This window comes from Lampetra planeri, chromosome 39 (genome assembly GCF_965212315.1).
Source record: "Lampetra planeri chromosome 39, kcLamPlan1.2.h2, whole genome shotgun sequence".
Taxonomy (NCBI): Eukaryota; Metazoa; Chordata; class Hyperoartia; order Petromyzontiformes; family Petromyzontidae; genus Lampetra; species Lampetra planeri.
Window position 1 is genome coordinate 3,121,069 of NC_136145.1, and position 27,698 is coordinate 3,148,766.

At 48.0% G+C, this 27,698-nt stretch overlaps 1 protein-coding gene across 2 annotated transcripts in view; it reads left to right on the plus strand.

Annotated features, from left to right (window-relative positions):
* The first annotated feature begins 2,533 nt into the window (after positions 1-2,533).
* Positions 2,534-27,698, plus strand: part of LOC144731497 (transcription factor 12-like) — a 93,399-nt gene continuing 68,234 nt past the window's right edge. For both annotated transcript variants that reach the window (XM_078612592.1, XM_078612593.1), the window contains exons 1-5: positions 2,534-4,196; positions 4,639-4,733; positions 9,108-9,180; positions 20,024-20,094; positions 22,877-23,000. In XM_078612592.1, coding sequence (XP_078468718.1) covers positions 3,905-4,196; positions 4,639-4,733; positions 9,108-9,180; positions 20,024-20,094; positions 22,877-23,000 — 655 coding nt within the window. In that variant the 5' untranslated portion in view covers positions 2,534-3,904. The remainder of the gene's footprint in view (positions 4,197-4,638; positions 4,734-9,107; positions 9,181-20,023; positions 20,095-22,876; positions 23,001-27,698) is intronic.

Sequence of the window (27,698 nt, forward strand, 5' to 3'; positions counted from 1 at the left end):
AATTGTATGACCATCTTGTCAGGATATTTCCCGTAAGCTCTAAAACTAGTTGGTACAAAACATATCGTTCAGTTTTTCTGAAACCACAATGGCCACATCTGTAAAACATTTCGATAATGACAGCTACAGTAAGCTTAAAATATATTTTTATGAATCATGATCAGAATGGTATCGTATTACAATCCATGGTTTAAAAGTTGTCGAATAAATGTGACAACATTGTTTATCAAGGAAATGCCTCAGTATCTCAACTTTTTCAAGAGGGTCCTAGGTTTTTGTAATAGGTGGTGATGTTGCCAATTGTATAATTTGCTGGTAACATTTCAGCATTGTGATGTTTTTCCATTTCTAGTTATGTTGTATGTTTTTGTTTTAGCCATTGGATGAAACTGGAAGAAAACTACGCAGAACAGGGGGAGAACATTTATACATACAAACTCCACGCAGAAAGGTGCCCGAGTCAGGAATTGAACCCAGGCCCTTGTTGTTTTGCGGCACAAGTGTTGCCGCTACACCAATCTTGTCGTCTTGACGTGAATTTTAATCGTGAGATGTGGAGACACTCATATAGCAGTGGATAAATCACGGCTGACGATTGCTTAGGATGTACATGTTGAAACTGATAATGGTGGAAGATTAGAGATTCTTACTCTTAGGTTTTTTGGTAAAGTCACGTAGGTAAAAAAAACATTAAAATTAATGAAAGTAAAATAAAAAATCACGACGTTTCGGAGGCAACACAAGCTTCCGTCTTCAGGTGGAACCGTCACAGCACGATAGCTGTATCAAGTAAAGAAATTCCATGAGACCCGACCTTGTATATATACCTGAAGACGGAAGCTTGTGTTGCCTCCGAAACGTCCTGATTTTTTATTTTACTTTTATTAATTTTATTTTTACCTAAGTGACTTTACCATAAAAACCTAAGAGTATTAATCATTGGAGTCACGAAAGCTTCAAATCTAGAAGTAGAGATTCTATTTACAACTTCTCCTTGAACAGAACACAACCCAGATGTTAGCCACGCTTTTAAGTATTTTCTCAAATATCTAGAAAGCAGACGTGTGACGTGGTTTCTCCAAAGTTATTCACAGTGACCATCCAGCAGTGGATTGACCATGGCTAGTGATGTCGATTGGGAATCACTTTATTATATTTAGTAAATTTTTCGATTTAAAGCTTTCGTGACTGCAGGGATTCATCTTCTTGGTTCTTTCGGTAAAGTCATGTAGAAGAGAAATAATAAAGTAATAAAAATAAAACAATAAAATACAATTCTCACGACGTTTCGACCTGTTCTTCACCTGAGGGCGGCTACTTGCGTTGTGGCCGAAACGTCGTGAGAATTGTATTTTATTGTTTTATTTTAAATTATTTTATTATTTCCCTTCTACGTGACTTTACCGAAAGAACCAAGAAGATATATTTAGTAACTTTGGTTACGATTTTTCACTCCAATTATTTGCGTGTCCAGATAGTCCCCGAGTTACGATGGTCCGACTTACGATATTTCGATCTTACGATCGCGATACGATACGTTCAATGCATGTTAAAAGTTTTTACAGCAGATAGGATTGTTTCCTGAAAAAAACTTTCTACTAAATTGCAGTTCATATAGGTAGGCTAAGAATTGACCTTGTTTTTTTTACTTTACATTTTACTGTGCAATACAGTATTGTAATTAATAAATGCATACAGTATATAGTTTATACAGTACGGTACTGTAAATTGCTCTGTTTTGCTAAATCACCACAATTCTTCAAGACTCCTGGGTAGGCTAGGCCATCTTCGACTTACGATATTTTTGTCGTAACGCATCTCCATCGTAAGCAGAGGACTACCTGTATCGACTGCTTTGTTTGTATTGACTGGACATCTGTGGCAAAGAGCTTCAGAGCTCATCGGATTCTAAATAAAAATTCTGATTCTTATTCTATGGTTCTTTCGGTAAAGTCACGTAGATCGAAAAAAATAATAACAATCAAATAATAAAAAATAAAGTGAATAGAAATAAATGAAATATCACTTCATTTAAAATTTTATTATTTTATTGTTATTTTTTTTCCTTTTCTATCTACGTGACTTTACCGAAAGAACCATACACCAAAGTTTTAAGTAAAACAATTATGATTCTTAATTCCTACGCTTACTCGGTGTCGATAAAATCGCGTTAAGAGCAAGAATCTATTAACATTGCCCAGAGAAGCATCGGAATCTAAATCATAACACCGTAATCGAAATCGATTTTAGCACTATGTATATATCAAACGGAATCGATCTCTCTTATTCAACACCCGATAACGATCCGTAACAGGGGTGGTGCGTAAGACGCGGGGTGGGCGGGCTGGGGGGGGGGGTGTGTCGGAAGCCGCGTGACGTCACGCGTGCGCGCGCGACTTCCGAATCCCCGCGGCGTTGACCAATCGCGACGAGGAAGGCTTCGCTTCTCCTCGAGAAGCTGACCAATGGCAGCTCGGCGTTTGCGGCGGGGTGGGGGGGGTATTGGTGGGGGGTGGGGGTGTGGGCGGAGCTTGCGCGCGCGCGCGGTGGTCAGAGACGGAGAGCGCGCGGGAAGAGCGACATCGGCGGAGTGCACGGGGGGAGAAGGGCACCTGCAGAGTGGGGACTTGGTGAGTGGGCACCTGTAGAGTGGGCACCTGCAGAGTGGGGACTTGGAGAGTGGACACCTGAAGAGTGGGGACTTGGAGAGTGGGGACCTGGACAGTGGGCACCTGGTGAGTGGGGACTTGGTGAGTGAGGACTTCGAAAGTGGGCACCTGCAGAGTGGACACCTGGACAGTGGGCACCTGTAGAGTGGCGACTTGTAGAGTGGGCACCTGCAGAGTGGGCACCTGGTGAGTGGGCACCTGGACAGTGGGCATCTGGACAGTGGGCACCTGGTGAGTGGGCACCTGGTGAGTGGGCACCTGGACAGTGGGGACTTGTAGAGTGGGCACCTGTAGAGTGGACACCTGGGCAGTGGGCACCTGGACAGTGGGCACCTGCAGAGTGGGCACCTGGTGAGTGGGCACCTGGTGAGTGGGCACCTGGTGAGTGGGCACCTGGACAGTGGGGACTTGTAGAGTGGGCACCTGTAGAGTAGGCACCTGTAGAGTGGACACCTGGGCAGTGGGCACCTGGACAGTGGGCACCTGCAGAGTGGGCACCTGGTGAGTGGGCACCTGGTGAGTGGGCACCTGGACAGTGGGGACTTGTAGAGTAGGCACCTGTAGAGTGGACACCTGTAGAGTGGACACCTGGGCAGTGGGCACCTGGACAGTGGGCACCTGCAGAGTGGCAACTTAGAGAGTGGGGAGGGGGGGGCACCGTACGGTCACAGGGGTCCCTGCGATATCAGGGTGTGAGGACATCCAGAGGACCTGGAGTTTCAAGGCGGGGGGCACACCGCGTGAAGAAGATACCCGAGTTCTGAGGTTGAGGGGACACGGGGAGGTTGAGGGAGCCTGAGGGCTCGAGGCTGACGGGAGAGGAGGCGGGTGGAGAGCTGTGAACTGGAATATGGATTTTCGAGGCACGGGATCCTGGGACTGGAATTTGTGGTCTCGGGGATAGGAGATCTGTGGTTCGAATCGCGAGGCCCCGGCATCGGTGCCCTGTGGGACCTGAGTGAGAAGACCGTGGACATCCGGTTACCTGCAAAGCTCGGGCACGAAAGCCCGGAACCCGTGCTCTCTCGGTTAGAAAGGGGCACTTTGGTGGTTACGACATTGAGATCTTGCCAGAGCACGTGGGACTTTACTAGAAGTGGACCTGACATATGACCTTGGTGGCAAGAGGAACCTGAGCAAGAAGAGTGTGTTCAGAACACCCGTGACCTCAGGAGCGGAAATACAAAGTTCTGAGGTCAGCAGGCCTGTGCGTGCCGGAGATACAAAGGCTCTGGATGAGGAGACCAGGTCCTGGAAGTTTTGAGTTGAGCCCTCCGGCACGTGGTCCAGAGAACGGAGACCTGGAGCCGAGGACACAAGGACCTGGGTACGGGGGCCTGCGACCTTATTACTCGGGTCATCTGGGACGCGAGGACGGGAACCTGGTACCTGGAGATCTGAGGCACGGGGGACCTGTGCCCTGGGGACGGGGCCAGGGACACAGGGACCTGGGACCGGGAACCTGGAACCTGTGTGGAGACCCCCATGGAGGACGAAACTGGAGCCACCCTTTTGGTGGCCGGACAGGTATGCCTGTAGGACGGGGCATGAGGCCCTGCCCCCCTGTGTGTATTGAGCCGAGCATGGGGCATTGTGGTTGTGTGGGGCCATGCCCAATGTGGCGGTATGGGGTGCACAGGGAACCTGCTGCCTTTGTACCTATCCAGCCGGGACGGAGTTCCAACATGGATCTCCCTGCTTTGGTGCTCGCCGCACTGCTGTGTGGTGATGTGTTCCTACACCAGGCTGGATGGAGGCGTTGCGGTTAGTTCCCATAATGGTATGTCCTGCCCTAGCTTGACGTTGCGGTGCTGAGACAGTGTTACTGACCACAGGAGTGAGTGCGGTGCCAAGCGTGGTGTTTGTGTGCTCGTGCGGCGTTGGTGTGGTGTCTGTGAGATGGTTGTTTGCGGTACTCTTCGTGGTGCGGCGGTAATGGTGCGTGCGGTGCCTGATGTGGTTCACGCAGCCCAGGCGCAGGCAAGTGGAGGATGCAAAATGAATCGGCACATGGGGGTCATGTCCGGTGACAAGGAGCTGAATGACCTTCTAGACTTCGAGATGGTGAGTGGCTTCGGCAAACTTACTCAAATACCCTCACATGATGAAAACTCGCTGTTGAAACCCACAGTGATAGAGCATCATGGATGGACCCTCATTGATGGACGCTCACTGACATAACCTCAAAATAACAGAACCTCGTTGTGACAGAATAACAGTGATGAAAGCTCTTCCTAACCAAACCTTGATGAAATCGAGCATCACAGTTTCCACCGCACGTTTAGTATCAGTCATCTCTAAGCCACAAATTTCACTGAGCCCTACAGCAGCATCTGCATGCTGATAATCTATTCTCCCACAGCCTATAGAGAATAAAAGGTGTTTAAAAATGCAGGGACACTCGTAATACATTGTGTTAATGACACCAATTTGGGGTTCACCAGTTTAAAATTTTACAAATGAGATGTAAGTAATTTTAATTTGAACCAGGTGAGAGCCTCTGTATATTACGAGATGTGATATGTGGCAAAGGAAATTGAGAAATTGCATCATCATCATCTTGATTCACAGGCAGATGGCCCGTCGGTGTCCACTGCACATTTCGTCATTTGTTACCACTTTCCTCTCTGTCTTGTGCCACGATGCCTAGGTAGTGCCGCATCTTTCTGGCACCAATTCTTATAGGTCTTCCCTTCTAGCCTGGAGGTGTACATGCTTGGACTTACACTGAGAGACAGGAAGAGGAACGCGTGTATTAATTCGAGAGCATATCCAAGCTAGAAACATTGACCGTTAAGAAAAGAACATGAGCCTGGGTAGAAGACATGTCACTCAAAAGGGATGATGGCCGGTGATCGAGACGAATGACGGAGTGGCAGCCAAAAGAGGGAAAACGCCTGAGAGTTCCGTACACCATGGAGATGGAGCGAGATGAAGTCCGCGCGTGTGCAGGAACTCGTTGGATTGTTGGATCGGGAAGTGATAAGAGATGGCGACTGCCAGGGGAGGTCTTCATTGATGTATCATAGGAAGCATGTTAATGGAGACCTGGGCCATGATGATGATTGCTTGTGTTGCAATCGAAACGTCGTGATTTGTTTTATTTTATTTTATTTCTAACTACGTGACTTTACCGAAATAAGCAAAGAGTATGGATTCCTGCAGTCACGAAAGCTTCAAATCAAGATGGATACAGGTCTTTAACGATTCGCCCCTCCTCAAATTTTCGATGAATGAACGCCATTCAATGTCGCGATTCGATTCAAAGAATGAATCCTGTCAAAATTGTGGTAAATGTAGCGCGCACGAGTGACTGCAGACACGTGAGCCCATTACTTGCAAACACACGAGGAGCCGTAAAACATTGAGCTTCGGAACTGATATTAATCGGCGCATCGATTTAATCGGCGCGTCTGAATAAACAGTCAAAAAGTGACGGTCTGTAGCTGTCGACCACGTGCGCCGACGTCATCGTCCAAATTTGCCGAGTAAAGAATGTACCCGCAATATACGCATTTGGCAAAACACTTAGCATCATCGCCCCCCTACTGTGAAACTTCTGCAGACTGTGAAGCAAAGGGCCTTCGGGATAGCCTCGTGTCATAGGAATGGCACGAATACCAAACTTACGATTAATTTGATGTCAAGCAAAATGTGAAAACCCTTTAAGACGAAGCAAAGAGACCATCGTATGAAGTAGACCAAATTCTCATGGTCAACCGATTGTGATCCTTGGAAATTTCAGATTGATGATGGCTATCAGGGATATAATGATGGCTATCAGGGGTGTAATTATGCATCGATGAATTGATGAATATCAATGTGTATGCTAACGTACACGCATTGAATAGCTTGTGTGAGAATCAATGTTGTTATATTGAGAATACGTTGAAAGTAATGGATTCATCGTTAACCCTGCTGTCACCGGCTGCCATGTCAATAAAATAATCGACTCTTAAATTGAATCGCCACCCCTGAATAGCAGCTATTCATCGAAATGTTACACCACTAATGTTGACTTGCGTTGTGTGTCAACAGGCTCTCTCACCAGGCTCTCTCGCCTGGTTTATAAATAAGGAACGGTTAAATCCCCAATGACTAGGATCTCCTAGCCGTATTGGAGACGTGTCGCTCATTAAATTAACTGGCTCGTGTGTCCTTAACTTGCTGTTGTGAGCGTCCACGCATCCCAGCCACTCCGGCGTGTGTTCAGTAATATTATTTGTCACGTGGCAAATGAAGGCATCCTCTTGTGCCGCGCGAGCATTCGGTGCTCCCTGCTAATCATTTGAGCTGACCGCAGCTGCCTAGAGAGATGAGCGTGAGCGGCAAACACCATTGCACACATTTTTCTGCTCCCCATTTGCATATGCAAATGGAGAGCCGCGTTAATTGACTGTTGAGTATGCTGGCGGTGCAGGAAGGCGGAGGAACGATCCCGATGTTTAAAAATCCATTAAAGACGCCGGGACCTCTGCTGCTGCCTGTAAATGTGGCCGTTACCCGGGGAATTTGCATATGCAAATGAGGCATTAATTATTTGACTCATCATCGCTCGGCGCGCTTGAGTTGTGTTCCGAGTCAAACCGACAAGCTTGGCCGCTCGACTGAGCGTGCACGGGACGTGTTTGGCATGCCTCTGCTTCGGAGGCTCACCTAATCAAACCGCCGTGCTGCCTAACACCCCCCCCCATGCTCTTTGGGCTGCCATAGGAAGCTCCGTCATGGCCCTCTGCACACGCGGTCCCAACCGGACACTCGCTCTGCCCGATGCTGGGGACTGCTCTTGTGTTGCCCATCTCCTCCTGCTTCTGTGCGTGTTGCGTCACTTGCTCGGCGTTGCTCTCTCCCGCCGCACCGGTGTGGCCTTACCGGCAAGGTTTTTCGGCGGTAGAGCGAGCGGTTCGCAATCGGGAGGTTGCCAGGGCAAATCCTGGTTGTGCTGTTGACTCGGCCCGTAATCTCTCCGGGTTGATAAAATGATTATCACTTTGTGTGGAAGTCAGTTTAGTTCATTTATTAGGATTTACCCTGTGAGCTATTCGGCTCTTGATTTGGGTTCAACCGCAACAAACAATAAAATTACAAGATACACCTAAAATTAATTGTACACAAATCTAAACATCATATACGTAATAAACAATAAAATCCTACAGAAAAAGCACAACCCGTCCATGCTGCGTACAAAAAGTGCAAAAAATTCCATTTTGATGTTTGATCCCAATAACAATCATAATACAATACAGATCAAAATTTGAAGTATAAATCTATACTAAATAAAAAATCGGGCCAAACCAATCCCCTCTAAAACTTACTAAAACAATGCTATATAAACAACGTAACAGTTTTCCCAACAAATGTGATTAAAAGTTTACAATAGCGACACACACAACACACATCACTAAACCTAGCATCCTTCGCGAGCTGCATAAGTCAATCCATAACAGCTGGATTAACAATAGCAGTAGCAGCGCAATATAATCACAATACATAATAATTTCATACATTGGTCATCTCTAGCTATATTTTTTTATTTCAGGCCCCCGGATAGCAGTGGCAGCTATGGTTGTACGACTCCTCTAGAGCATTTGGATAGACTCATCCCCACCATGGGAATGTAGAATTTACGTCACTATGATCAGGGCTGTAAACACGAGATGAGCACATTGCGATGCTTATTTGAGCAATACATCGCTTTGACCTTGTGTGGATGAGCTGCCAGGTGGGTGGTGATGCAGGGTTATTATTATTATCATTTACACTTGTTTACCCAGTAAAGCCTCACTGAGTCTCAAGACATTTTTTCAAGAGGGTCCTGCCAAGTTTTTTTTTTTTTGCCGAAGTGGGAGATATTGCTTCGGTGTGTAATCCCAGTTGAGTAATTTTTCAGCTTTGGGATATTTGTTCAATAACAGTTACTTTGCAAGGGTTTTTTGTTTGTTAGTTATAGGAGGAAATTGCAGAACCAGAAAGAAACCCATGCAGAACAGGGGGAGAACATGCAAACGCCACACAGAAACATACGTTTAGATCGTTTCAATTATTTAAATGATTTGTCTTCTATACATTTCAACAACATGAGCCGCTTCGTTGAGCTATCATTTGTGGCCAGGTCGCTTCATAAAGAGAAGCTAGTGATTTGCTTACCTTTCCTATACTTTGCACTCCTGTTTTTATTGTTGTAACGTTTTCACCTTCCCCTACTGGACACCTGTGAAAAAGAGCTTTATAGTTCATCGGATTCCTCTATAAATAAATATTCAGATTCTGAGAAAGGAGCCCGAGTCAGCAACCCGAACCCAGGACCTTCTTGTTTTGAGGCGCAAGTGTGCCACTCTACCGCCAAGCAAGTGCATCCCAAGGGCAATGATGCTGGATGCTGGTGGTGCTCGCTGTGCATTGAGAGCGCCACGCACGTGTGTGTTGTGCTGCGTGCAGATGTTCTCTCCACCGGGTGAGCAGTCGCCGTGCGGGCCACATCCCCGCTGCAGCAGCCTCCCTGGAGGTCCCGGTGAGTGTGAACGAGGAGTGGCGAGTTCTGGTGGTGAGCGTGTTGGTGTGGTGATGATGGTAAGCGTTGTGGTGATGATGGTAAGCGTTGTGGCGAACAAGCAGTGAGGTGGTGATTCTCATGCGTATGGGTGTGAGAATGGGGTGGTTTTTGGTGTGCATGGACATGAGCAGGGCTGTGTGGTGGTATTGGTAAGCATCAGCCATATGGCTTAATGGTAGTGATGGTGAGTGAGAGCTGAGGGCGAGCTGTCCATGACTTTGAACCAATACCATAGCGTGGGAAGCCTTGTCTGCTATGATGCGGCAGTCATGTTTAACAAACGCTTTTATCTTGCATCAGACACACACCACACGACGAACATTTCTCCTCCGTCAACGTGCGCCCAAAATTTGAAATATGCAGAGGTGCTGTGAGCTGCTAGCGGTTTTTATTTCTGTGTGGGGAAGCGCCGACGGCCATTACTGAGCTGTTTGCTGCTGGCGCGTTGCCCAGAAGCACTTGGGCCAAGCGTTGTGTGTCCTTATTTGCCCACAATGCAACAACACGTTCACCGCACACACCTAATTGTCAGTCCAAAGGTACCGGCATTGCTGACAGCAGGGACAGGATCCCAATACGGGACTGATGGCCGTCGTTCGATTCTCCGTATAGTAGGGGCGAGGAGCATTATTTTCCTTACGGAGGGCCAAGTATGACTTTCAAACGCCTTTTGGCGGGCAACCACACATCATGCCAGACCTTCGGCAGCGTTGTCCAATAAAAACGCAAACTAAATAGCCGTGGCTCACCTTTGCTGGGCTTTATAAAATGAGAAACACAGTGTTGTCAGTTTGAAAGTATTGCCCTTCCTCAGCTTATAACTGCTTAGTATGGCTTAGATGCTTGCAGCGATTGATCAATGTAATTTTCGGTCATTCTCAAAGTGGCGGGGCCCTCTGGTCGTGGGCGATATGAAGTGCTATAATCTCCTAAATGTAAAAAAAAAAAATGTGATTGTATTTATTTGTGACAATCATATTACTTGTGTGGGTGAAACAATGCACCTCGAATGCTAATGCTAAATTTAGGCTATTGGGGTGAACAAAACTCCATTAAAACAACAACAAAAAAACTAAATAAAACTGACACTTCATCGAATCGCTGGTTTGGGGCGTGGGTAGTTAATAGTTCCATGCCAAGTAATCAGTGCTGGATTATCCTAGCAGCAAAAGTAGCAACACATGTAGTAGCAACACGTGTGGTAGCTACACATGTAGTAGCTACACATGTAGTAGCTTCACATGTAGTAGCTACACATGTAGTAGCTACACATGTAGTAGCTACACATGTAGTAGCTACGGGCCCCACACTTTCAAGGGCCCCGCGCTAAACGCTTTCAAGCTATTAATTCCGGTTCAGTGATTCTGCTCTTGCTCTATTACTATAGTACTATACTGCCTTCAACTTTTATGAACGACTGGGTGTTTAAGGTTAGCGATTTGTCGTATTAGCTGGCTGTATAGCAAATGAAAAAATACTATTTACTATGCAAGTAAAACATTTGTGTTTTAATATTTATGTATTTTTGTTATTTAGGGCCCCTTTATAACAACATATGCTACAGGCCACGGATTAGCTTCATCCGGCACTGCTAGTCATCAGTCGAGGGGAGTGCCGGTTCTCACCAGGAGTTTACTGACACCTATTCTGGTGTCAGTAATGGTGGTCGGCTCAGAGATAGGGCAAGACCACCAAACTGGGCCTTCGTGCTGCCAGCTCTTCTCGGTTTAGCAATCTAAACTATTTTTTTTACCAGGCAAGGCCAACTGAGCTATATAGATATTTTTCAGAAGCGACCTGGCTCCCACAAATGATAGCTCAACGAATTGGCTCATCATCGTGTGGACATTTTTCGCAGCCAAATGCTCAAAGCGCATGTTTGTAAATATAGAGGGGAAAAAAAAACCGGAGGACCCGGAGAAAAAAATTCACACGAGCATGGGGAGAACATACAAACTCCAAATATACAGGCGTCAGGGTCGAACCAACGACCTCTTTTATACCAGCCAAAGTAGTTAACATTTCGCCCTGGTTCGCGTTGGGGGGGGGCAGCCGCTTAACTCCGCAGTTTGACTCCACCGCGAAGGCCGTTGCTGTGATTGCGCGGTGCAATAACACGCCGAGCAGGAATGCTGCCGTGTTAATAAGCCCCGAACCCGCGTCGATTGGTTACAGGTGCGCAAACAAAACCTCGGTCGCGCGGGTTCACCACTCCGGCCACACTCATCGCACTTTCACCCGGCGACGAGGACACCCGCTGGCCCGCCAGGAGGCTCCGACGCGTAATTGTGAATTAATGAGTTCGTTTAGGCGTCGATGGTGACGGTGCTGCAGCAGCGGTGGCAGCGCACGCCACAGGTGAAGAACGCTGGGGCGGGCAGCGTTGTCTCAATGAAATGGCTCTGTGTGTGTGTGGAGCTGGGGGGGGGGTGCGTCGGTGTTGTGTGGAGGCTTTGCTTGGTTTGTCCGCTAAACAGAGTAGACGGAGACTCAGGACCAGCAATATCCACTGCCGCTCAGAGGTCGCAACCGGGTACCCGATACCCGTACCCTACCCGATATCCGGCTATCCGTACCCGGCCGGGTACGGGTACCAGTTTGCGACCCTGGTGCGGCCAGGTACGGGTAGGCCGTGAGTCACTGGTGAGTAACTGTTTGTCACTCATTTCCCAACGTCTTGTCTCTTCTCACAATTCAAGTTCCTAGAATCAACCCACCCGCGCCTGCAACATGGCTTCATCCCAGAGGTCATAATCAGGTACCCGATACCTGTACCCTACCCGTACCCGGCCGGATACGGGTAGGGTACGGGTGCTCGTTTGCGACCCTGGTGCGGCCGGGTACGGGTAAGGAATCAAAACCCGTTTGCGACCTCTGCTGCCGCTCCAAGGATACCATCGGACTGGGTGCAGTGTGGTTGGCATGAGCCATGGTGCAATGAATGAAATGGGTTTCCATGTATTCATCTTATCGACTCTGTAAGGACGATGAACAAGCTCGGACAACCAGCAACTGATATTTGAACTTGTGACTTTCCAATTGTGAGCAAAGTGCTAGGACCATTGCGCCACTCAGCCGCATTACCAAGACACGCGTTATCGTGTGTCACGACTTGGGTGGTTCCCGGGCAAGGCTCACATCAGCTAGCGAGCGATGCCTTAAACAGCTCTAGGTTGCTCTCTTCAACAACCATAACCCAAAACACATTCCTGCTGCGAAGGGAGCTGGTAGGAACGTTGGGTTGCTCGGTCAATGGCCAGGGTCAACGGAGGCGTGGTGTATTCCGCAAATATGCCCGACTGTGAGGGCGGGCACAAGCCGGCGTGAGTAGGTTAAACGTTGAGTTTTATAAGGGCACCACGGAGTGACCAGCCTCTCCCCACCCAGCCCCACCCCCCACCCAGCCCCACCCTCCTCACCCATCCCCTCCCCACCCAGCCCCACCCTCCTCACCCAGCCCCTCCCCACCCTCCCCTCCCCACCCAGCCCCTCCCCACCCAGCCCCACCCCTCCCCACCCAGCCCCACCCCACCCAGCCCCTCCCCACCCAGCCCCACCCAGCCCCACCCTCCCCACCCAGCCCCTCCCCACCCTCCTCTCTCCACCCAGCCCTCCCCCTCCCATTTTTGGATGCACGACGGACGGACGGACACAATAATCCCCTGTGGGCTGGTGGAACCAGGTGGTTCCTACCAGTATAACATGGAGAAGTGTGGCAAAGACAACTCCCACGATAAACATGGTGTAAGGAGGCGTCAGTCCAGCAGTGGATTAGAATATCATCACGTTACCAGGAGGTTAGCGGCGTGCAAGGAGGTCCCAGTGTTTGGGAGGCAGGGTGTCTCTGTTGGTCGTGTGATGTCTGGCCGAGGCTAACCCACCCCACTTAGCCCCATCCTCCCAACGCGATGGCCGCCAGGACTGCATTTTTAAGAAAGAATGTCCCTCCCCCTCCGTCGTGTGGAGTTGTGTCGGTGTGCTATGTGTGTGTGTCTGAACGGCTCCGTGTTGGGGAGCGGTAGTGTCACGGTTAGCGCTACGAACACAACGATTCCCACTCGTGGTCAACACCAGTGACGATTATTTGAAATGGTCCTGCGCCTCCCCAAGGTTGACTCAGCTTCAAATGAGTATCTGGTGCGCCGTCTAAACATTACCACTGGGGAGACAAAGGCGGTCGGGCGTGGTACTGGCCACCCTTTCCCCCCCCCCCCCGTCCCGTTTACTGTGCCGGCCTTCATAGGTGCTCGCGTAACAAAAGTGAAGGCTGAAACGGGGGATCTCTGTCTTTGTGTGTCTACGTGTGTCACTTTGTGTGCCTATGTGTGTTTCTTTACGGGCGTATGTCCGTGTGATTGTCTCTGTGTGTGTGCGAATGTCTGTGTGAGTGTGTGCGCGCATTTATCCGTGTCTGTGTGTGTATGTATGTGTGAGTCTGTGTGTGCGTATGTATCTGTGTCTGTGTGAGTCTGTGTGTGTGCATGTATCTGTGTGTGTGAGAGTCTGTGTGTGCGCATGTGTCTGTGTGAGTCTGTATGTGTGCATGTATCTGTGTCTGTGTGAGTCTGTGTGCGCATGTATCTGTGTCTGTGTGAGTCTGTGTGCGCATGTATCTGTGTCTGTGTGAGTCTGTGTGCGCATGTATCTGTGTCTGTGTGAGTCTGTGTGCGCATGTATCTGTGTCTGTGTGAGTCTGTATGTGTGCATGTATCTGTGTCTGTGTGAGTCTGTGTGCGCATGTATCTGTGTGTGTGAGAGTCTGTGTGTGTGCATGTATCTGTGTCTGTGTGAGTCTGTGTGCGCATGTATCTGTGTCTGTGTGAGTCTGTGTGCGCATGTATCTGTGTCTGTGTGAGTCTGTATGTGTGCATGTATCTGTGTCTGTGTGAGTCTGTGTGCGCATGTATCTGTGTGTGTGAGAGTCTGTGTGTGTGCATGTATCTGTGTCTGTGTGAGTCTGTGTGCGCATGTATCTGTGTCTGTGTGAGTCTGTATGTGTGCATGTATCTGTGTCTGTGTGAGTCTGTGTGCGCATGTATCTGTGTGTGTGAGAGTCTGTATGTGTGCATGTATCTGTGTCTGTGTGAGTCTGTGTGCGCATGTATCTGTGTCTGTGTGAGTCTGTATGTGTGCATGTATCTGTGTCTGTGTGAGTCTGTGTGCGCATGTATCTGTGTGTGTGAGAGTCTGTATGTGTGCATGTATCTGTGTCTGTGTGAGTCTGTGTGTGCGCATGTATCTGTGTGTGTGAGAGTCTGTGTGTGTGCATGTATCTGTGTGAGTCCGTGTGTGAGAATTGGTCTGTGCGAGTCTGTGTGTACGCATGTATCTGTGTCTGTGTGAGTCTGTGTGTGTGCATGTATCTGTGTGAGTCCGTGTGTGAGAATTGGTCTGTGCGAGTCTGTGTGTACGCATGTATCTGTGTCTGTGTGAGTCTGTGTGTGTGCATGTATCTGTGCGAGTCTGTGTGTACGCATGTATCTGTGTGTGTGAGAGTCTGTGTGTGCGCATGTGTCTGTGTGAGTCTGTATGTGTGCATGTATCTGTGTCTGTGTGAGTCTGTGTGCGCATGTATCTGTGTCTGTGTGAGTCTGTGTGTGTGCATGTATCTGTGTGAGTCTGTGTGAGCGCATGTATCTGTGTCTGTGTGAGTCTGTGTGTGTGCATGTGTCTGTGTGAGTCTGTGTGTGTGCATGTATCTGTGTGAGTCCGTGTGTGAGAATTGGTCTGTGTGGGTCTGTGTGTACGCATGTATCTGTGTCTGTGTGAGTCTGTGTGAGTGTGTCTGTGTGATTCTGTGCGAGTCTGTGTCTGTGTGAGTCTGTGTCTGTGCGAGTCTGTGTGAGTGTGTCTGTGTGAGTCTGTGTCTGTGTGAGTCTGTGTCTGTGTGAGTCTGTGTGAGTGTGTCTGTGTGAGTCTGTGTCTGTGTGTGTCTGTGTGAGTGTGTCTGTGTGAGTCTGTGTCTGTGTGAGTCTGTGTGAGTGTGTCTGTGTGAGTCTGTGTCTGTGTGAGTCTGTGTCTGTGTGAGTCTGTGTGAGTCTGTGTCTGTGTGAGTCTGTGTGTGCAGTGGTGGATCCAAGGGGAGGGGGGTGCAGTGAGGGGGCAATTTCTCCCCTCCCTGAGTCTATATTAATATTTAGCAGAGGAAATACTTTCTTATGACATCATTGGCAGTTATCTGAACCGGTCCTGTGCATCTCCGAGGTTTACTCATCCTTAACTAAGTACCTGGTGTGGTGTGATACATTGATCACGAGGAAGACGAACGAGGCAGGGCGTGGTGCTGGCTCCACCACCCCCTCGCGCTTGCAATTGTTTGTGCTCACTCACAGCACTTTCCCCAACAGGCCATGAAGGCTATTTTGCGAATCTTTATCTTGTGTGTGTGTGTGTGTCCATATGCTTACGTCTGGGGAGCGGTAGTGTCGAGGTTAGCGCGCTGCGCTACGAACCCAGTGACACGAGTTCGATTCGCGCTCACGAGACGATTATCTGAACCGATCCTAGGTCGACTCAGCCTCAAATGAGTACCTGGTGCGGTGTGTGACCATCGCCGCTAGGGAGACAAAGGCGGCCGGGCATTGTGTTGTCCACCCATTCCCTCATGCACCCTGCCGGCCTTCATAGGTGTTCTCTAACAGCACTTGCCTCAACAGTCAGTTAAGTCTATACGGGGGACCTTTACCTTTGAGTGTTTAGTATACATGGTAACGACCCCCATATTTTTTTATGATTTAACTTTTGTTACCGCAACAGACAATGGAAATGACCACTGTTGTAAATGAAGACGATAACTCGTTTGTTTAAAATAACATAGTTACTCTCATGGCAATAACAAGACTCGTACAGACAGACAAGATCATGTGGACATCATCTTAAACAAAAGCTCAAACAGACAGACAAATGCTAAGATGCACAGACATACACAGAGACATACGTACGTACCAGCCTGGGCAGAGAGGAGAAACTTCGACAGACATTGAGATTCGAACAATAAGACATCCAGAAAGAAGCTTGGTTAGACACGGACTGCACCAGACGGAAATCAAACGGAGACATCGACCCGCACAGATATGCTCAGACAGACAGACACAGGGATTTAAACAGACAAACCCAAGCTCAGATGTACACAAACCAAGATAGAATCTTACACAAAAACAAGTTCTGTTCGCACATATCTATGAAGGCACACGAGGAGGTGGGTGGCCAGCACCACACCCTTTTTATCCCTCGTGGCGATGTTTACATACTGCACCAGGTACTCATTTGAGGCTGAGTCGACCTAGGGGAGGTCCAGAACGGGTTCAGATAATCTTCACCGATGTTAGCTGTGAGCAGGAATCAAACTTACACACACTGCGACTCAACCATTTTATTAAATAAAACTGTTTTATTCTACCAGGTAAGGCCTGGCCACCAATGAAAATCTCATCATGTGTCAATATATAGCAGCCAAATACTCTAAACGCATGTTTCTAAATGCGTAGGAAAAAAAACGGAGGACCCCGGGAAAAAAATCTACGCGACCAAGGGGAGAACATCTAAACTTCAAATATACAGGTGTCCAGGTCGGGATCGAACCCACGACCTCCTGGATACCAGGCGAGGTAGTTCGCTTCTTTGCACCACGGTGACATTACGCCGACTCAGTGCGGCATTCCAGAGAAGTTGCTTGTGCGTTGCCACAGCAGCATTGTCTGCTGCTTGAGCGTTGTGCCACTAGATATGCCGGCCCACGCATCATACCCGAGCCAAATCCAAGCCTATCGGCACAAGTTATTCATTCGTCGGCACGAAGAAACTCGGGAGCAACTCTGTAGCTGCCAAGCTTGGTGGTGTTCATTCGGACGCTGTCTTTCCGACAGCCCTGTTCCTTCACCTGAGGACGGCTGCTTGCGTTGTGGCCGAAACGTCGTGAGAATTGTATTTTATAACGTTTAATTTTTATTATTTTATTATTTCCCTTCTACGTGACTTTACCGAAAGAACCAAGAAGAAGAAAAAATAAAACTCCGTATCTCCACTCTCCATTGAAATCCGTCTGGAGACCCCAGGCACCAGAAAATGGGCTTTCTAAAATCAACGCCCGTTGCTTCTTTAAATGCCATACGAAAGAAGACAACTGTCCGCCGTGCCACGAGGAGGAACGGCTGACAAATGATGCTATTGTGTCACGTCAAAGTGAGCATTTAAGAGTCTTTGGTTTTTGCCGCGCCAAACCGGTAGCCCGCGGCACGTCCCCGGTTTTCGCGTCGCTGCTGCTGCTGCACGTGTGTGTGTCCGTGTGTGTGTGTGTCCGTGTGTGTGTGTCCGTGTGTGTGTGTGTCCGTGTGTGTGTGTCCGTGTGTGTGTGTCCGTGTGTGTGTGTCCGTGTGTGTGTGTCCGTGTGTGTGTGTCCGTGTGTGTGTGTCCGTGTGTGTGTCCGTGTGTATGTGTGTCCGTGTGTGTGTCCCCGTGTGTCCCCGTGTGTATGTGTGTCCGTGTGTGTGTGTCCGTGTGTCCCCGTGTGTGTTTGTGTGTGTGTCCGTGTGTGTGTCCGTGTGTGTGTGTGCGTGTGTGTGTGTGTCCGTGTGTGTGTGTCCGTGTGTCTGTCCGTGTGTGTGGGAGCGGTAGTGTAGCGGTTAGCGCGCTGCGCTATGAACCTAGCGACCCGGGTTTGATTCCCGCTCACGGCCAACACCAGTGACGATTATCTGAACCGGTCCTGGGCCTCCCCTAGGTCTACTCAGCCTCAAATGAGTACCTGGTGCGGTGTGTAAACATCGCCACTGGGGAGACAAAGGCGGTCGGGCGTGGTGCTGGCCACCCACCCCCTCGTGTACTGTTCCGGCCTTCATAGCTGCTCGCTAACAGCACTTCCCCCTACAGTCTGTTAAGGCTATACGGGGGATCTTTGTGTCCGTGTGTGTGTCCGTGTATGTGTGTCCGTGTGTGTGTGTCCGTGTGTGTGTCCGTGTGTGTGTGTCCGTGTGTGCGAGTGCCATGACTCTGGCCCTTGGGCTCCGGCAAACACTCATGCCCCACACCTCCCCTACTTGCTCCCCCCCCTCCCTCCTCCTTCCCCCCACTGCACACCTGTCCCGGCAGAGTCAGGGAAAGAAAGAGACCCGGCCTTGGCATCAGGTGCGGATCTGATACCGCGCATTCCTGCACGTTTATCTACAGGCATAAAACGCAGGTGGCAGCTTGCGAAATGTGGGAAAGTGGGTGAGATGTGGCAGCACGGTTGTAGGCCATGATTGAACGGGGGGGGGGGGCGTTTTAAGTGAGGAGGAGGCCCTTTTCTTCAGTAGTTGCCCCCCCCCCTACCTGTGCCACCTGGGAGCTTCTGATGATGGAGGTTGCTCGGCTGTTTTGCAGGACGCCACCCGCCCTTAATGGGGAACTTGCATCTCGCTGTGGTAGGGGCCCCTTGGGTTGCTCCAATTGAGAGGTGTCCTGAAATAAATAACAATCCACGAAATCTCATTGTCCAGAAATGAGGGTTTTGTTCAGAGTAGAGAGATTAAGTGGAGTGAGTGAATTATGAAGTTCATTGTGTGGCCATCTGTGGGGGGGGGGGGTGTAGGGGGGGTTATAAAGCAACAGCTGTCAACGTTTATTGGAATCTGTTCCAATTAAGCCATCTTGGGATATAGAAAATAATTTTAGATTAAAATGATCACGTTTTTCCAGGACATCCCTCAATTGAGCTTCCTTGGAACACACATTAAGTTGTCACAAGCTGCACACGCCTGATTATTGCTCATCACGTATCTTGAAATGTAGAGAGTGCAGGGGAAAATCTATAGAGATTCTGTGCATATATTTGTGTGTGTCCCCCACGTGGGTGAGCGGTGGCGCAGTGGTTAGCGCGCTGCACTGCATATTCGGCGACCCGAGTTCCATCCCGCTCACCTCCCAACACCAGTGACGATTATCTGAACCGGTCCTGGGCCTCCCCGAGGTCGACTCAGCCTCAAATGAGTACCTGATGCGGTGTGTAACCATCGCCGCTAGGGAGACAAAGGCGGCCGGGCGTGGTGCTGGCCACCCACCCCCTCGTGTGCTCTACCGGCCTTCACAGGTGCTCACGAACAGCACTTACCCCAGCAGTCTGTTGAGGGTGATAATTGTCCTGCCCCACGTAACGTTGAGAGCACCAATTCAAGTATAGTAATATGTTTTTACCCTTTCAACTGGTACAAAAAACTGACACCTTTATACAAGGCATCATGTTTGCAATAACCACAACACAAGCAGTCAAAATGCAAACAAAAAGAAACAACTCTGATAATGATAATGATATGCACTGTCCTTGAAGTTGATTGGTCCACACCCGAGACAGCTTTTCTTAGAGCCTAGTTTCCATTGGTGTTGGACCAGATGACTCCAAAAGGCGTACAACACCAATTCAAATGAATGAATACATACTCTTCAGCATCATGTGGGAGATGTTGAGTAATCATCAGGCACGTGAAGTGTAGAATTACTTTTTATTGTGCACATCGTCTGAGCACAGACCCAAAGGTCCAACAGGTCAAGTGCCAGCAACAAACTGCACTATCAAACTTGCAATAGATAAGAGTTAACATCGCTCTGGAATCGAGCAAGGTGATAAGAGCTTGGGAGAAGAGATGATGAGAGGTTGTAAAGCGGTAAACTTTTAGTGGCGTACCATGGCGGGTCACAAGGAATGGGTGTACGGGGATCGCTGCCAATCATCGTGATCGTTTGATTGCGGACCGTGTGGGTCCGTTATGCTCGAGGCAGCTGAGGCGTGGCTCTAATGAGCGTCCGCTGTGTGTGCCGGTGCGTGCAGGGACAGGCGTGAGGACATCTGCTGCTTCCTGGTGTGTCGGGCAAGAGCAGAGGCCCTCCTTCATGGCTGAGGTGTGTGCTGCACGCACATGAGTGCCGAGTTCAACTACGACGAGCGACGCTTTTGTTGAATCTGAGTGTAGGGATGAGCTGGCTGTGCGGTGGGGTTGGTGAGAGCGAGCGGCATAGAATTGTAATGTATGACTTACTCTTCTTGGTTCTTTCGGTAAAGTCACGTAGAATGGAAATAATAAAATAATAAAAATAAAACATAATAAAACAATTCTCACGACGTTTCGGCCACAACGCAAGCAGCCGTCCTCAGGTGGAGAACAGGTATGTAGAGAAGACAGAGTCTGAATGACACACCTCTGTCTTCTCGACAGACCTGTTCTCCACCTGAGGATGGCTGCTTGCGTTGTGGCTGAAACGTCGTGAGAATTGTATTTTATTATGTTTTATTTTTATTATTTTATTATTTCCCTTCTATGTGACTTTACCGAAAGAACCAAGAAGATGAGATGACAACAGTTGTTTGTTTCATCACGGTTTTCTGAACGAAGGCCCTAAGGCCAACGGCAACAAGCAGGCCAGCAACAAACGGCACGGTAAAATTTGTAAGAGATTAGGTAATACGGTTCTTGAGTTGAGCATGGATATGACTCGCTTAAAGAGACAATGGGAGAGAATGAAAAAGTTGAACGGTGCTTAGGAAGAAGCAAACAGAGCTGGGTTTTTTACCTGCAGTCACAAAGCCCCAGAGAAATGGTTGTTGGTAAGCACGGTGGTGAGCGGGGATGTGTTGGTAAGCACGGTGGTGAGCGGGTGTGTTGGTAAGCACGGTGGTGAGATGAGTTGTGTTGGTAAGCACGGTGGTGAACGGGTGTGTTGGTAAGCACGGTGGTGAGTGGGCTGTGTTCGAAAGCACGGTGGTGAACGGGTGTGTTGGTAAGCACGGTGGTGAGCGGGGTGTGTTCGAAAGCACGGTGGTGAGCGGGGTGTGTTGGTAGGCACGGTGGTGAGCGGGGTGTGTTCGAAAGCACGGTGGTGAACCGGTGTGTTGGTAAGCACGGTGGTGAACGGGTGTGTTGGTAAGCACGGTGGTGAGATGAGATGTGTTGGTAAGCACGGTGATGAACGGGTGTGTTGGTAAGCACGGTGGTGAGCGGGGTGTGTTGGTAAGCACGGTGGTGAGCGGGGTGTGTTGGTAAGCACGGTGGTGAGCGGGTGTGTTGGTAAGCACGGTGGTGAGCGGGTGTGTTGGTAAGCACGTTGGTGAGTGGGCTGTGTTTGTAAGCACGGTGGTGAGATGAGATGTGTTGGTAAGCACGGTGGTGAGCGGGGTGTGTTGGTAAGCACGGTGGTGAACGGGGTGTGTTGGTAGGCACGGTGGTGAACGGGTGTGTTGGTAAGCACGGTGGTGAGTGGGCTGTGTTTGTAAGCACGGTGGTGAGATGAGATGTGTTGGTAAGCACGGTGGTGAGATGAGATGTGTTGGTAAGCACGGTGGTGAGCGGGGTGTGTTGGTAAGCACGGTGGTGAGTGGGCTGTGTTGGTAAGCACGGTGGTGAGCGGGTGTGTTGGTAAGCACGGTGGTGAGCGGGTGTGTTGGTAAGCACGGTGGTGAGCTTGGATGCATAGTGGTGTTGTGGCCAGTGTGATGGTGAACAGACTGCATAGTGGTGGTGATAATTGGAAGCTGGATGCAAGAAACAGCGAGACATTATATAGTTAAAATACCAGCCAGTAAACAAACATTGTAAATTATATAGATTTACAAGCCTTTAAATGTGGCCGCATCTCTAAACACTGCACATTTCAACATTTTCCAAAACATTTAACAACTTTAGACTCGTTTTTAAGTAATAAAACTTATATAAAAATAACTAATGTGCGCAAACAGGAAAATTACTTTTCACCATTATAAATGTATGCCTCAGTGATTGGATAAACTGTAAGAATACATGATCATGAATCCATTAAAATTACTTTATATTTTTTTATTATTTTCACTCTCCCATGTGTACTCCTTTTCCTTGCTCTGTCTTAATTTAATTGATTAGTCACTGCAAATTAAAGAAAGTGCAAGCTTGTTTTTTAATTTTTTATTAAAAGGTGTTTTTCAATAATGTAACTCGAGTCACCACATACATTGGCGGTCTTTAAACGTAGAACTTTCGTAGGTGAGTCATCTACCATTTATCTACTCAGATTAGGGTCAAGATGTTATTATGACCAAAGTCAGTAAAATAAGCATGAATAATCTCGTGGTCATAGATCGCTATTTGTGATACATCAGCAACGACAAGAATTGCTATTAACAGCGGTGGCTACCACCGTGTTGTGTTTCCATGACACAACAGACCTGTATAGTCTCGAGACGTGAAGTGTGGCTATCGCGACGCCGAAAGCGCCAACGTGCGGCAGAGGTCGCAACCGGGTACCCGATACCCGTACCCTACCCGATACCCGGCTACCCGTACCCGGCCGGGTACGGGTAGCCGGGTATGACTGGTGAGTAACCGTTTTAAAGCTTTCGTGACTGCAGGGATTCATCTTCTTGGTTCTTTCGGTAAAGTCACGTAGAATGGAAATAATAAAGTAATAAAATTGTATTATGTTTTATTTTTTTTATTTTATTATTTCCATTCTACGTGACTTTACCGAAAGAACCAAGAAGAGTAACCGTTTGTCACTAATTTCGGGTAGGGTACGGGTACGGGTAGGGAACGGGTACCCGTTTGCGACCCTGGTGCGGCCGGGTACGGGTAAGGAATCAAAACCCGTTTGCGACCTCTGACGTGCGGCTCATGCCACCCCCCCCTCCCCTCTTGCTACTTGTGCCGTGCCACAGAGCTGTGAGCATAGGCGACGACACGGGCATCCTGTTACCACCGCGGGCACCACCACCATGCCTGCAGCGGAGAACGCCACTCCTCCTCCTCCTCCTCCCTCTGGCTACTGCTCCGGATTCGCCAGTGAGTGATGTCTCATATCATGCGCATTACTTTTATTTTTGCGATAATGCTTGCTCACCGGGGAGCGCATCCATTGAGTCTCAAGGCTCTTATTCAGGGAGGGTCCTTCTAAGTTTCTTCAGGACTTTACTGGTTTCCCCAATAAAGTAATTTGCAAATACATTTTAAGAAATGGGTCTTGGCTGCGGCACACAATGGCCGACTTTTTTTTTCATGACATCACGGGAACTCTCCCTTGAATGTCATCACGTGTTCTTGAACATACTGTTAGGTTTTTTCGGTAAAGTCAAGTGGGTAAAAAATAAAATTAATAAAAGTAATAATAGAAATATAATAAAATAATAAATCACGACGTTTCGGAGGCAACACAAGTCTCCGTCATCAGGTGGGACCGTCACAGCTAGATTTGCTGTATCAAGTGAGGCAAAACATTTCAAGATACAAGTTCTTAAATACAAGTTAAGGGGGGGAGGAGCTTATCTGAGTGTGGTAGTGTGCCTCCGAAACGTCGTGATTTATTATTTTATTTTATTTCTATTATTACTGTCATTAATTTTAATTAAATTTTTTACCTACGTGACTTTACCGAAAAAAACCTAAGAGTATGAATCCTTGCCGTCACGAAAGCTTCAAATCTAGTGTTCTTGAACGTCCGCTGTGAGGCAGACGGCATGCGTTGTGGATTTGCCTCTGTCGGATTTGAACCCCGTACCTCGGCAAGAAGCGGCGAATGCACTGCTGCTGTGTCATGTGACCGCCCTTATGTTGTCAGAGGACGTGCGTTAAATAGCATTTTGTTCAATTATTATGTTGTACGTCATAGGTTCACATGACCCCTGCAACCGCCGCAGGCTGTTAAATACATCCACCACAATGTAGAAGAAAAGTAGTCGATTCTTTCATCGAATCGGAACTCTACACCCATGGCGGAGGGGATGAGGGTGGATTTGTACACCCCAATTGTGTGGTATGAGAACCACCAAAATGCCCTGAAAGCACTCGATCTCAGCAGATTTCGGAAGCTAAGCACGGTTCATATTTTGGTTAGTACTTGCTTGGTAGACTGCCTGGAATTACCAGAAGTTATAGGCGTGGGGCTTGCAAGTTGTCCAGGAGATAGCAGCACAGCAATGGATTATTGAATCCATCTGTGCAGAGCGTCGAGTGACTCCCCTTGTAAGCGTGGCGTTTTTTTTCCTCCGGGTACGCCGGTGCCCTTCCGCACGAAGCCAAAACACTCGTGAATTGATTTGGCCAAACTTCAATGTAGCAGGACCCTCCTGAAAATGTCTTGAGGCTCACTTGAGTCTTTGAAGGGGAAATAAGTGGCATTGTAAACTTGCGTTGCGGTGTTGTGAAAGCGGCACGAAGACAAGGCGACGACGGCAAAGGGGAGTGGCTGCCCTGAATTCACAATGGCTGTGTGTGCGGAGAGCATGACTCATGCCACGTGGATGAGCGTCAGGCCTATTGTTTCGAGTTATATTTGTGTGTTTGGTTATATTTGAGCCAGGGCGTGGTGGCGAGCGTCTGGCAAGGGTTCGTGGATCACATAGAGATCTGTGAAAAACACCCAAACTCTCTTGGTTGCGAGGTGACCAGGAGATGGCAGAAGTGGTTTTGTGAGCCTGCCTGTGCAGAATGTTGACCACGAGACACTAGAATATATCGTAAGAATTTTCTCCGTATTCCCAGGTTTTCTCCCACACTAAGCAAAACATTCCTCCAAAAGGTATTGCCCGAACATTCCAATGCCGGACACTCCTGAAAAATAATCTTCAGACTTGGTGAAGCTTTCCTGGATAAATAAAGGACGTCGTTATTATTTAGAAGAGGAATTCGCCTAAACATTCCAGTGCGAGACTCATGATTCTAAGGAATTTTCAAGATTTTTGTGGAAATTCCTAAGGCTCAAAAGGGCCAAACCAACACGCATCCTGGACATTGTCAATGACACGGAACAGTATATGTATAATAACAGCCCGTTTGTAATCCACTGCTGGATGAGGGCCTCCCCATGCCAACCAGATGGAGTTGTCAGACCGTACTTGATCACACAAGTCATTGCGGGTTGGTGAAGGCAGAGATCATAGGTTTTGGAAGATAGAAGTACAGTTCAACAATGCATTTTTCTGCCCTGCCCTCGGCTTACAATAGACAAAGGGATTTAAGTTGCTTTGGAGGGTGGACGCTTACTGCATCTGTCACTGTAGACCACAATTGAGGAAGAGAAACATTTTGCGTTGGTGAATCATTATTTGGGTTGGTGAACCACGCATTGACACTGCCGAGACTCTGCAGGGCTGTGAGGAGACCAGGATGCATCAGTGAATTCAAGACTTGTGAGCTTCTGTATATGCACGCAGTTTGCATAGTTCGGTAACCAGCTCAATGCCCTCCAGGAAAAAAAGTATTGAGACTCAGTGAGGCTTCTTTGGATGATGATGATGATAGGCCATCTATTGATTTTCCTGACCAGGGAACGAAAGGGGTGGACTTAGTTTCCCCAGTCTCGTATTCAGCTTCCACGTGATGACTGACGGAAGAGAAGAAAGAGGTTATTGTTATTATTTCATTTTAGTTTTTTCTAGGGAGCGCCTAATGCGGCTGAACCTTTTGACTGCCGTTACACTTTTCTTGGTCATCGTGCGTTTAGGTCGCTGCCAAGCACATCATCGATTAAAAACGATCCTTGCGGTGGCAATAGACACACGGAGTCATGCGCGTGACATACAGTGGGCTAAAGAAGTGAACTATTTTGTCCTTTGAAAAACGTGACACATTTTTTTACTGTTTGGCCGTGTCGGGTGGTGGAGGGTTACGACACATTTATAAATAACGCGATCTGACCCAAAAACCTATATTATGAATAATATTGTTCGCAAAAGCCTACGTGTTAAATATAGTAGATCTGCCAGTGTTATATTTACAGTAAGGGAGCAAACAAAAGCTGTAGAAAACAAGGCGAGCAACTTGACTTAAAGCTTTCGTGACTGCAGGAATTCATATTCTTGGGCCTTTCGGTAAAGTCACGTAGATAGGTTCAAAGTAAATAACAAAAAACTACGACGTTTTGATCACAACACAAGCGATCGTCATCAGGATTGCTTGTGTTGCGATCGAAACGTCGTAGGTTTTTATTATTTTTTATAATTTTCTTTGAACCTATTTACGTGACTTTACCGAAAGACCCAAGAATAAGGCGAGAAACAATACAGCAGAAACCAAACAAACACAACAATTAAGAAAGCGGAGAAACGATACAAAACTGCCAGCCAAAAACAAGACAAAATAAGAATTGTTACTTTTATCGAATCATAACTGTTGATTCGTGACCATTCATGGATTCGTGGAGGGAGGGAAGTGGGTGGTATGAGGGTGATGAATTGTTACATCAAGATGCTCTGTTGTTCCGTGGACACAGACGGAGGGTGGGGGCAGTGACAGTCAGGGTGTCTTGCTGGGAATGAGAAGGAAGGAAGGACGGAGGAGTGGGAGAACATCCGGGTGCACCTGCAAGCAAGAGAAACGGTGTGGGGGGTGGGCTCTGTGGGACGCTCACTGGAGCAAGAAGCCCCAACAATGTTGGAAATGTAAACAGCCGTCACGTGGCCCCTTCCCAAATTACAGCAGACCGAGTCGATCTTAAGGGAGCGTGCGAGCCAGCGGACTGCGGAAAGTCGTGCGCTAAGTGAAGACACAATCCAACGCTTGCAGCAAACTAAGGGGGGAAGTCCGATGAGACATGCAACCCTCTTCTGTGGTGCATGCCTATTCGTGGTATTCTTTTTAAACGGGGCTCACTTCCCATGCCAGGCCATTGTTAAATTGTAGAGTGGATGAGCATCACTTTGACGGAGAAGCCGACTTGGCTGAACTATCCGCTCAAAAATAATGTTTTATCGTAATACCTATCAGAAGCTTTCAAATGACGCCGTATTCGTCGAGCGGTCTAGGAGGAGTTCTGCTGACATCCAAACACACAGATTAGATGCTTATCATGGGTGTATATATCTTGTAGGCTTGTTACAATTCAGGGGCCAGGTTAGATTTAAGCATTGATTCCCTTTCGCGTCTCTTTTTTACTCAGGCATGTAACATTTGGTTAAATTATTGTCTTGTGTTTACCATATCGTATGTCAGCAGACCATGCCATGGTGGCATGCTTTCTCATTAATTTTTTAAAGTGTTTTTTTCTTCCCCCCCCCCCTTCTCTTTAATGAAGCTTCAAACTGATGTCAGGCAGACCTTGCACATGCCACCTGTGGGAAATTATTTACAAAATAAGAACTGTTTATTTTTTACTGACTGACTCTGTTAAATAAACATGCCCACTGCTTTTCGTTCAGCGTTCGAGATGAGGGCGCATTTAAACTCAAAATAATGGGCATTACTAAATCGTATTGAGTTAATAAACTTTCAATCAAATACCTTTATTTTTAACCGGGTGAGAGCCCATTGATAAGACAATTATCTCTGTGTGCAAACCCTCTTAGGGGAATTGGCCAAACTCCCCAATGCAGGAGTCTATCTGCAAAAGAGCCTTGAGATTTATTAACACTTCTGTGGTTAAATAAATAACACTTTTGCTTTTGCAAATGAGTTTGCATGAAAAAAACGGGAAAAAAATAACATCCAGGTGTGAGAAAACTCCAATAAAAATAGTGAAATGTCCTGCTGAGAAAAATAATGTAAGCT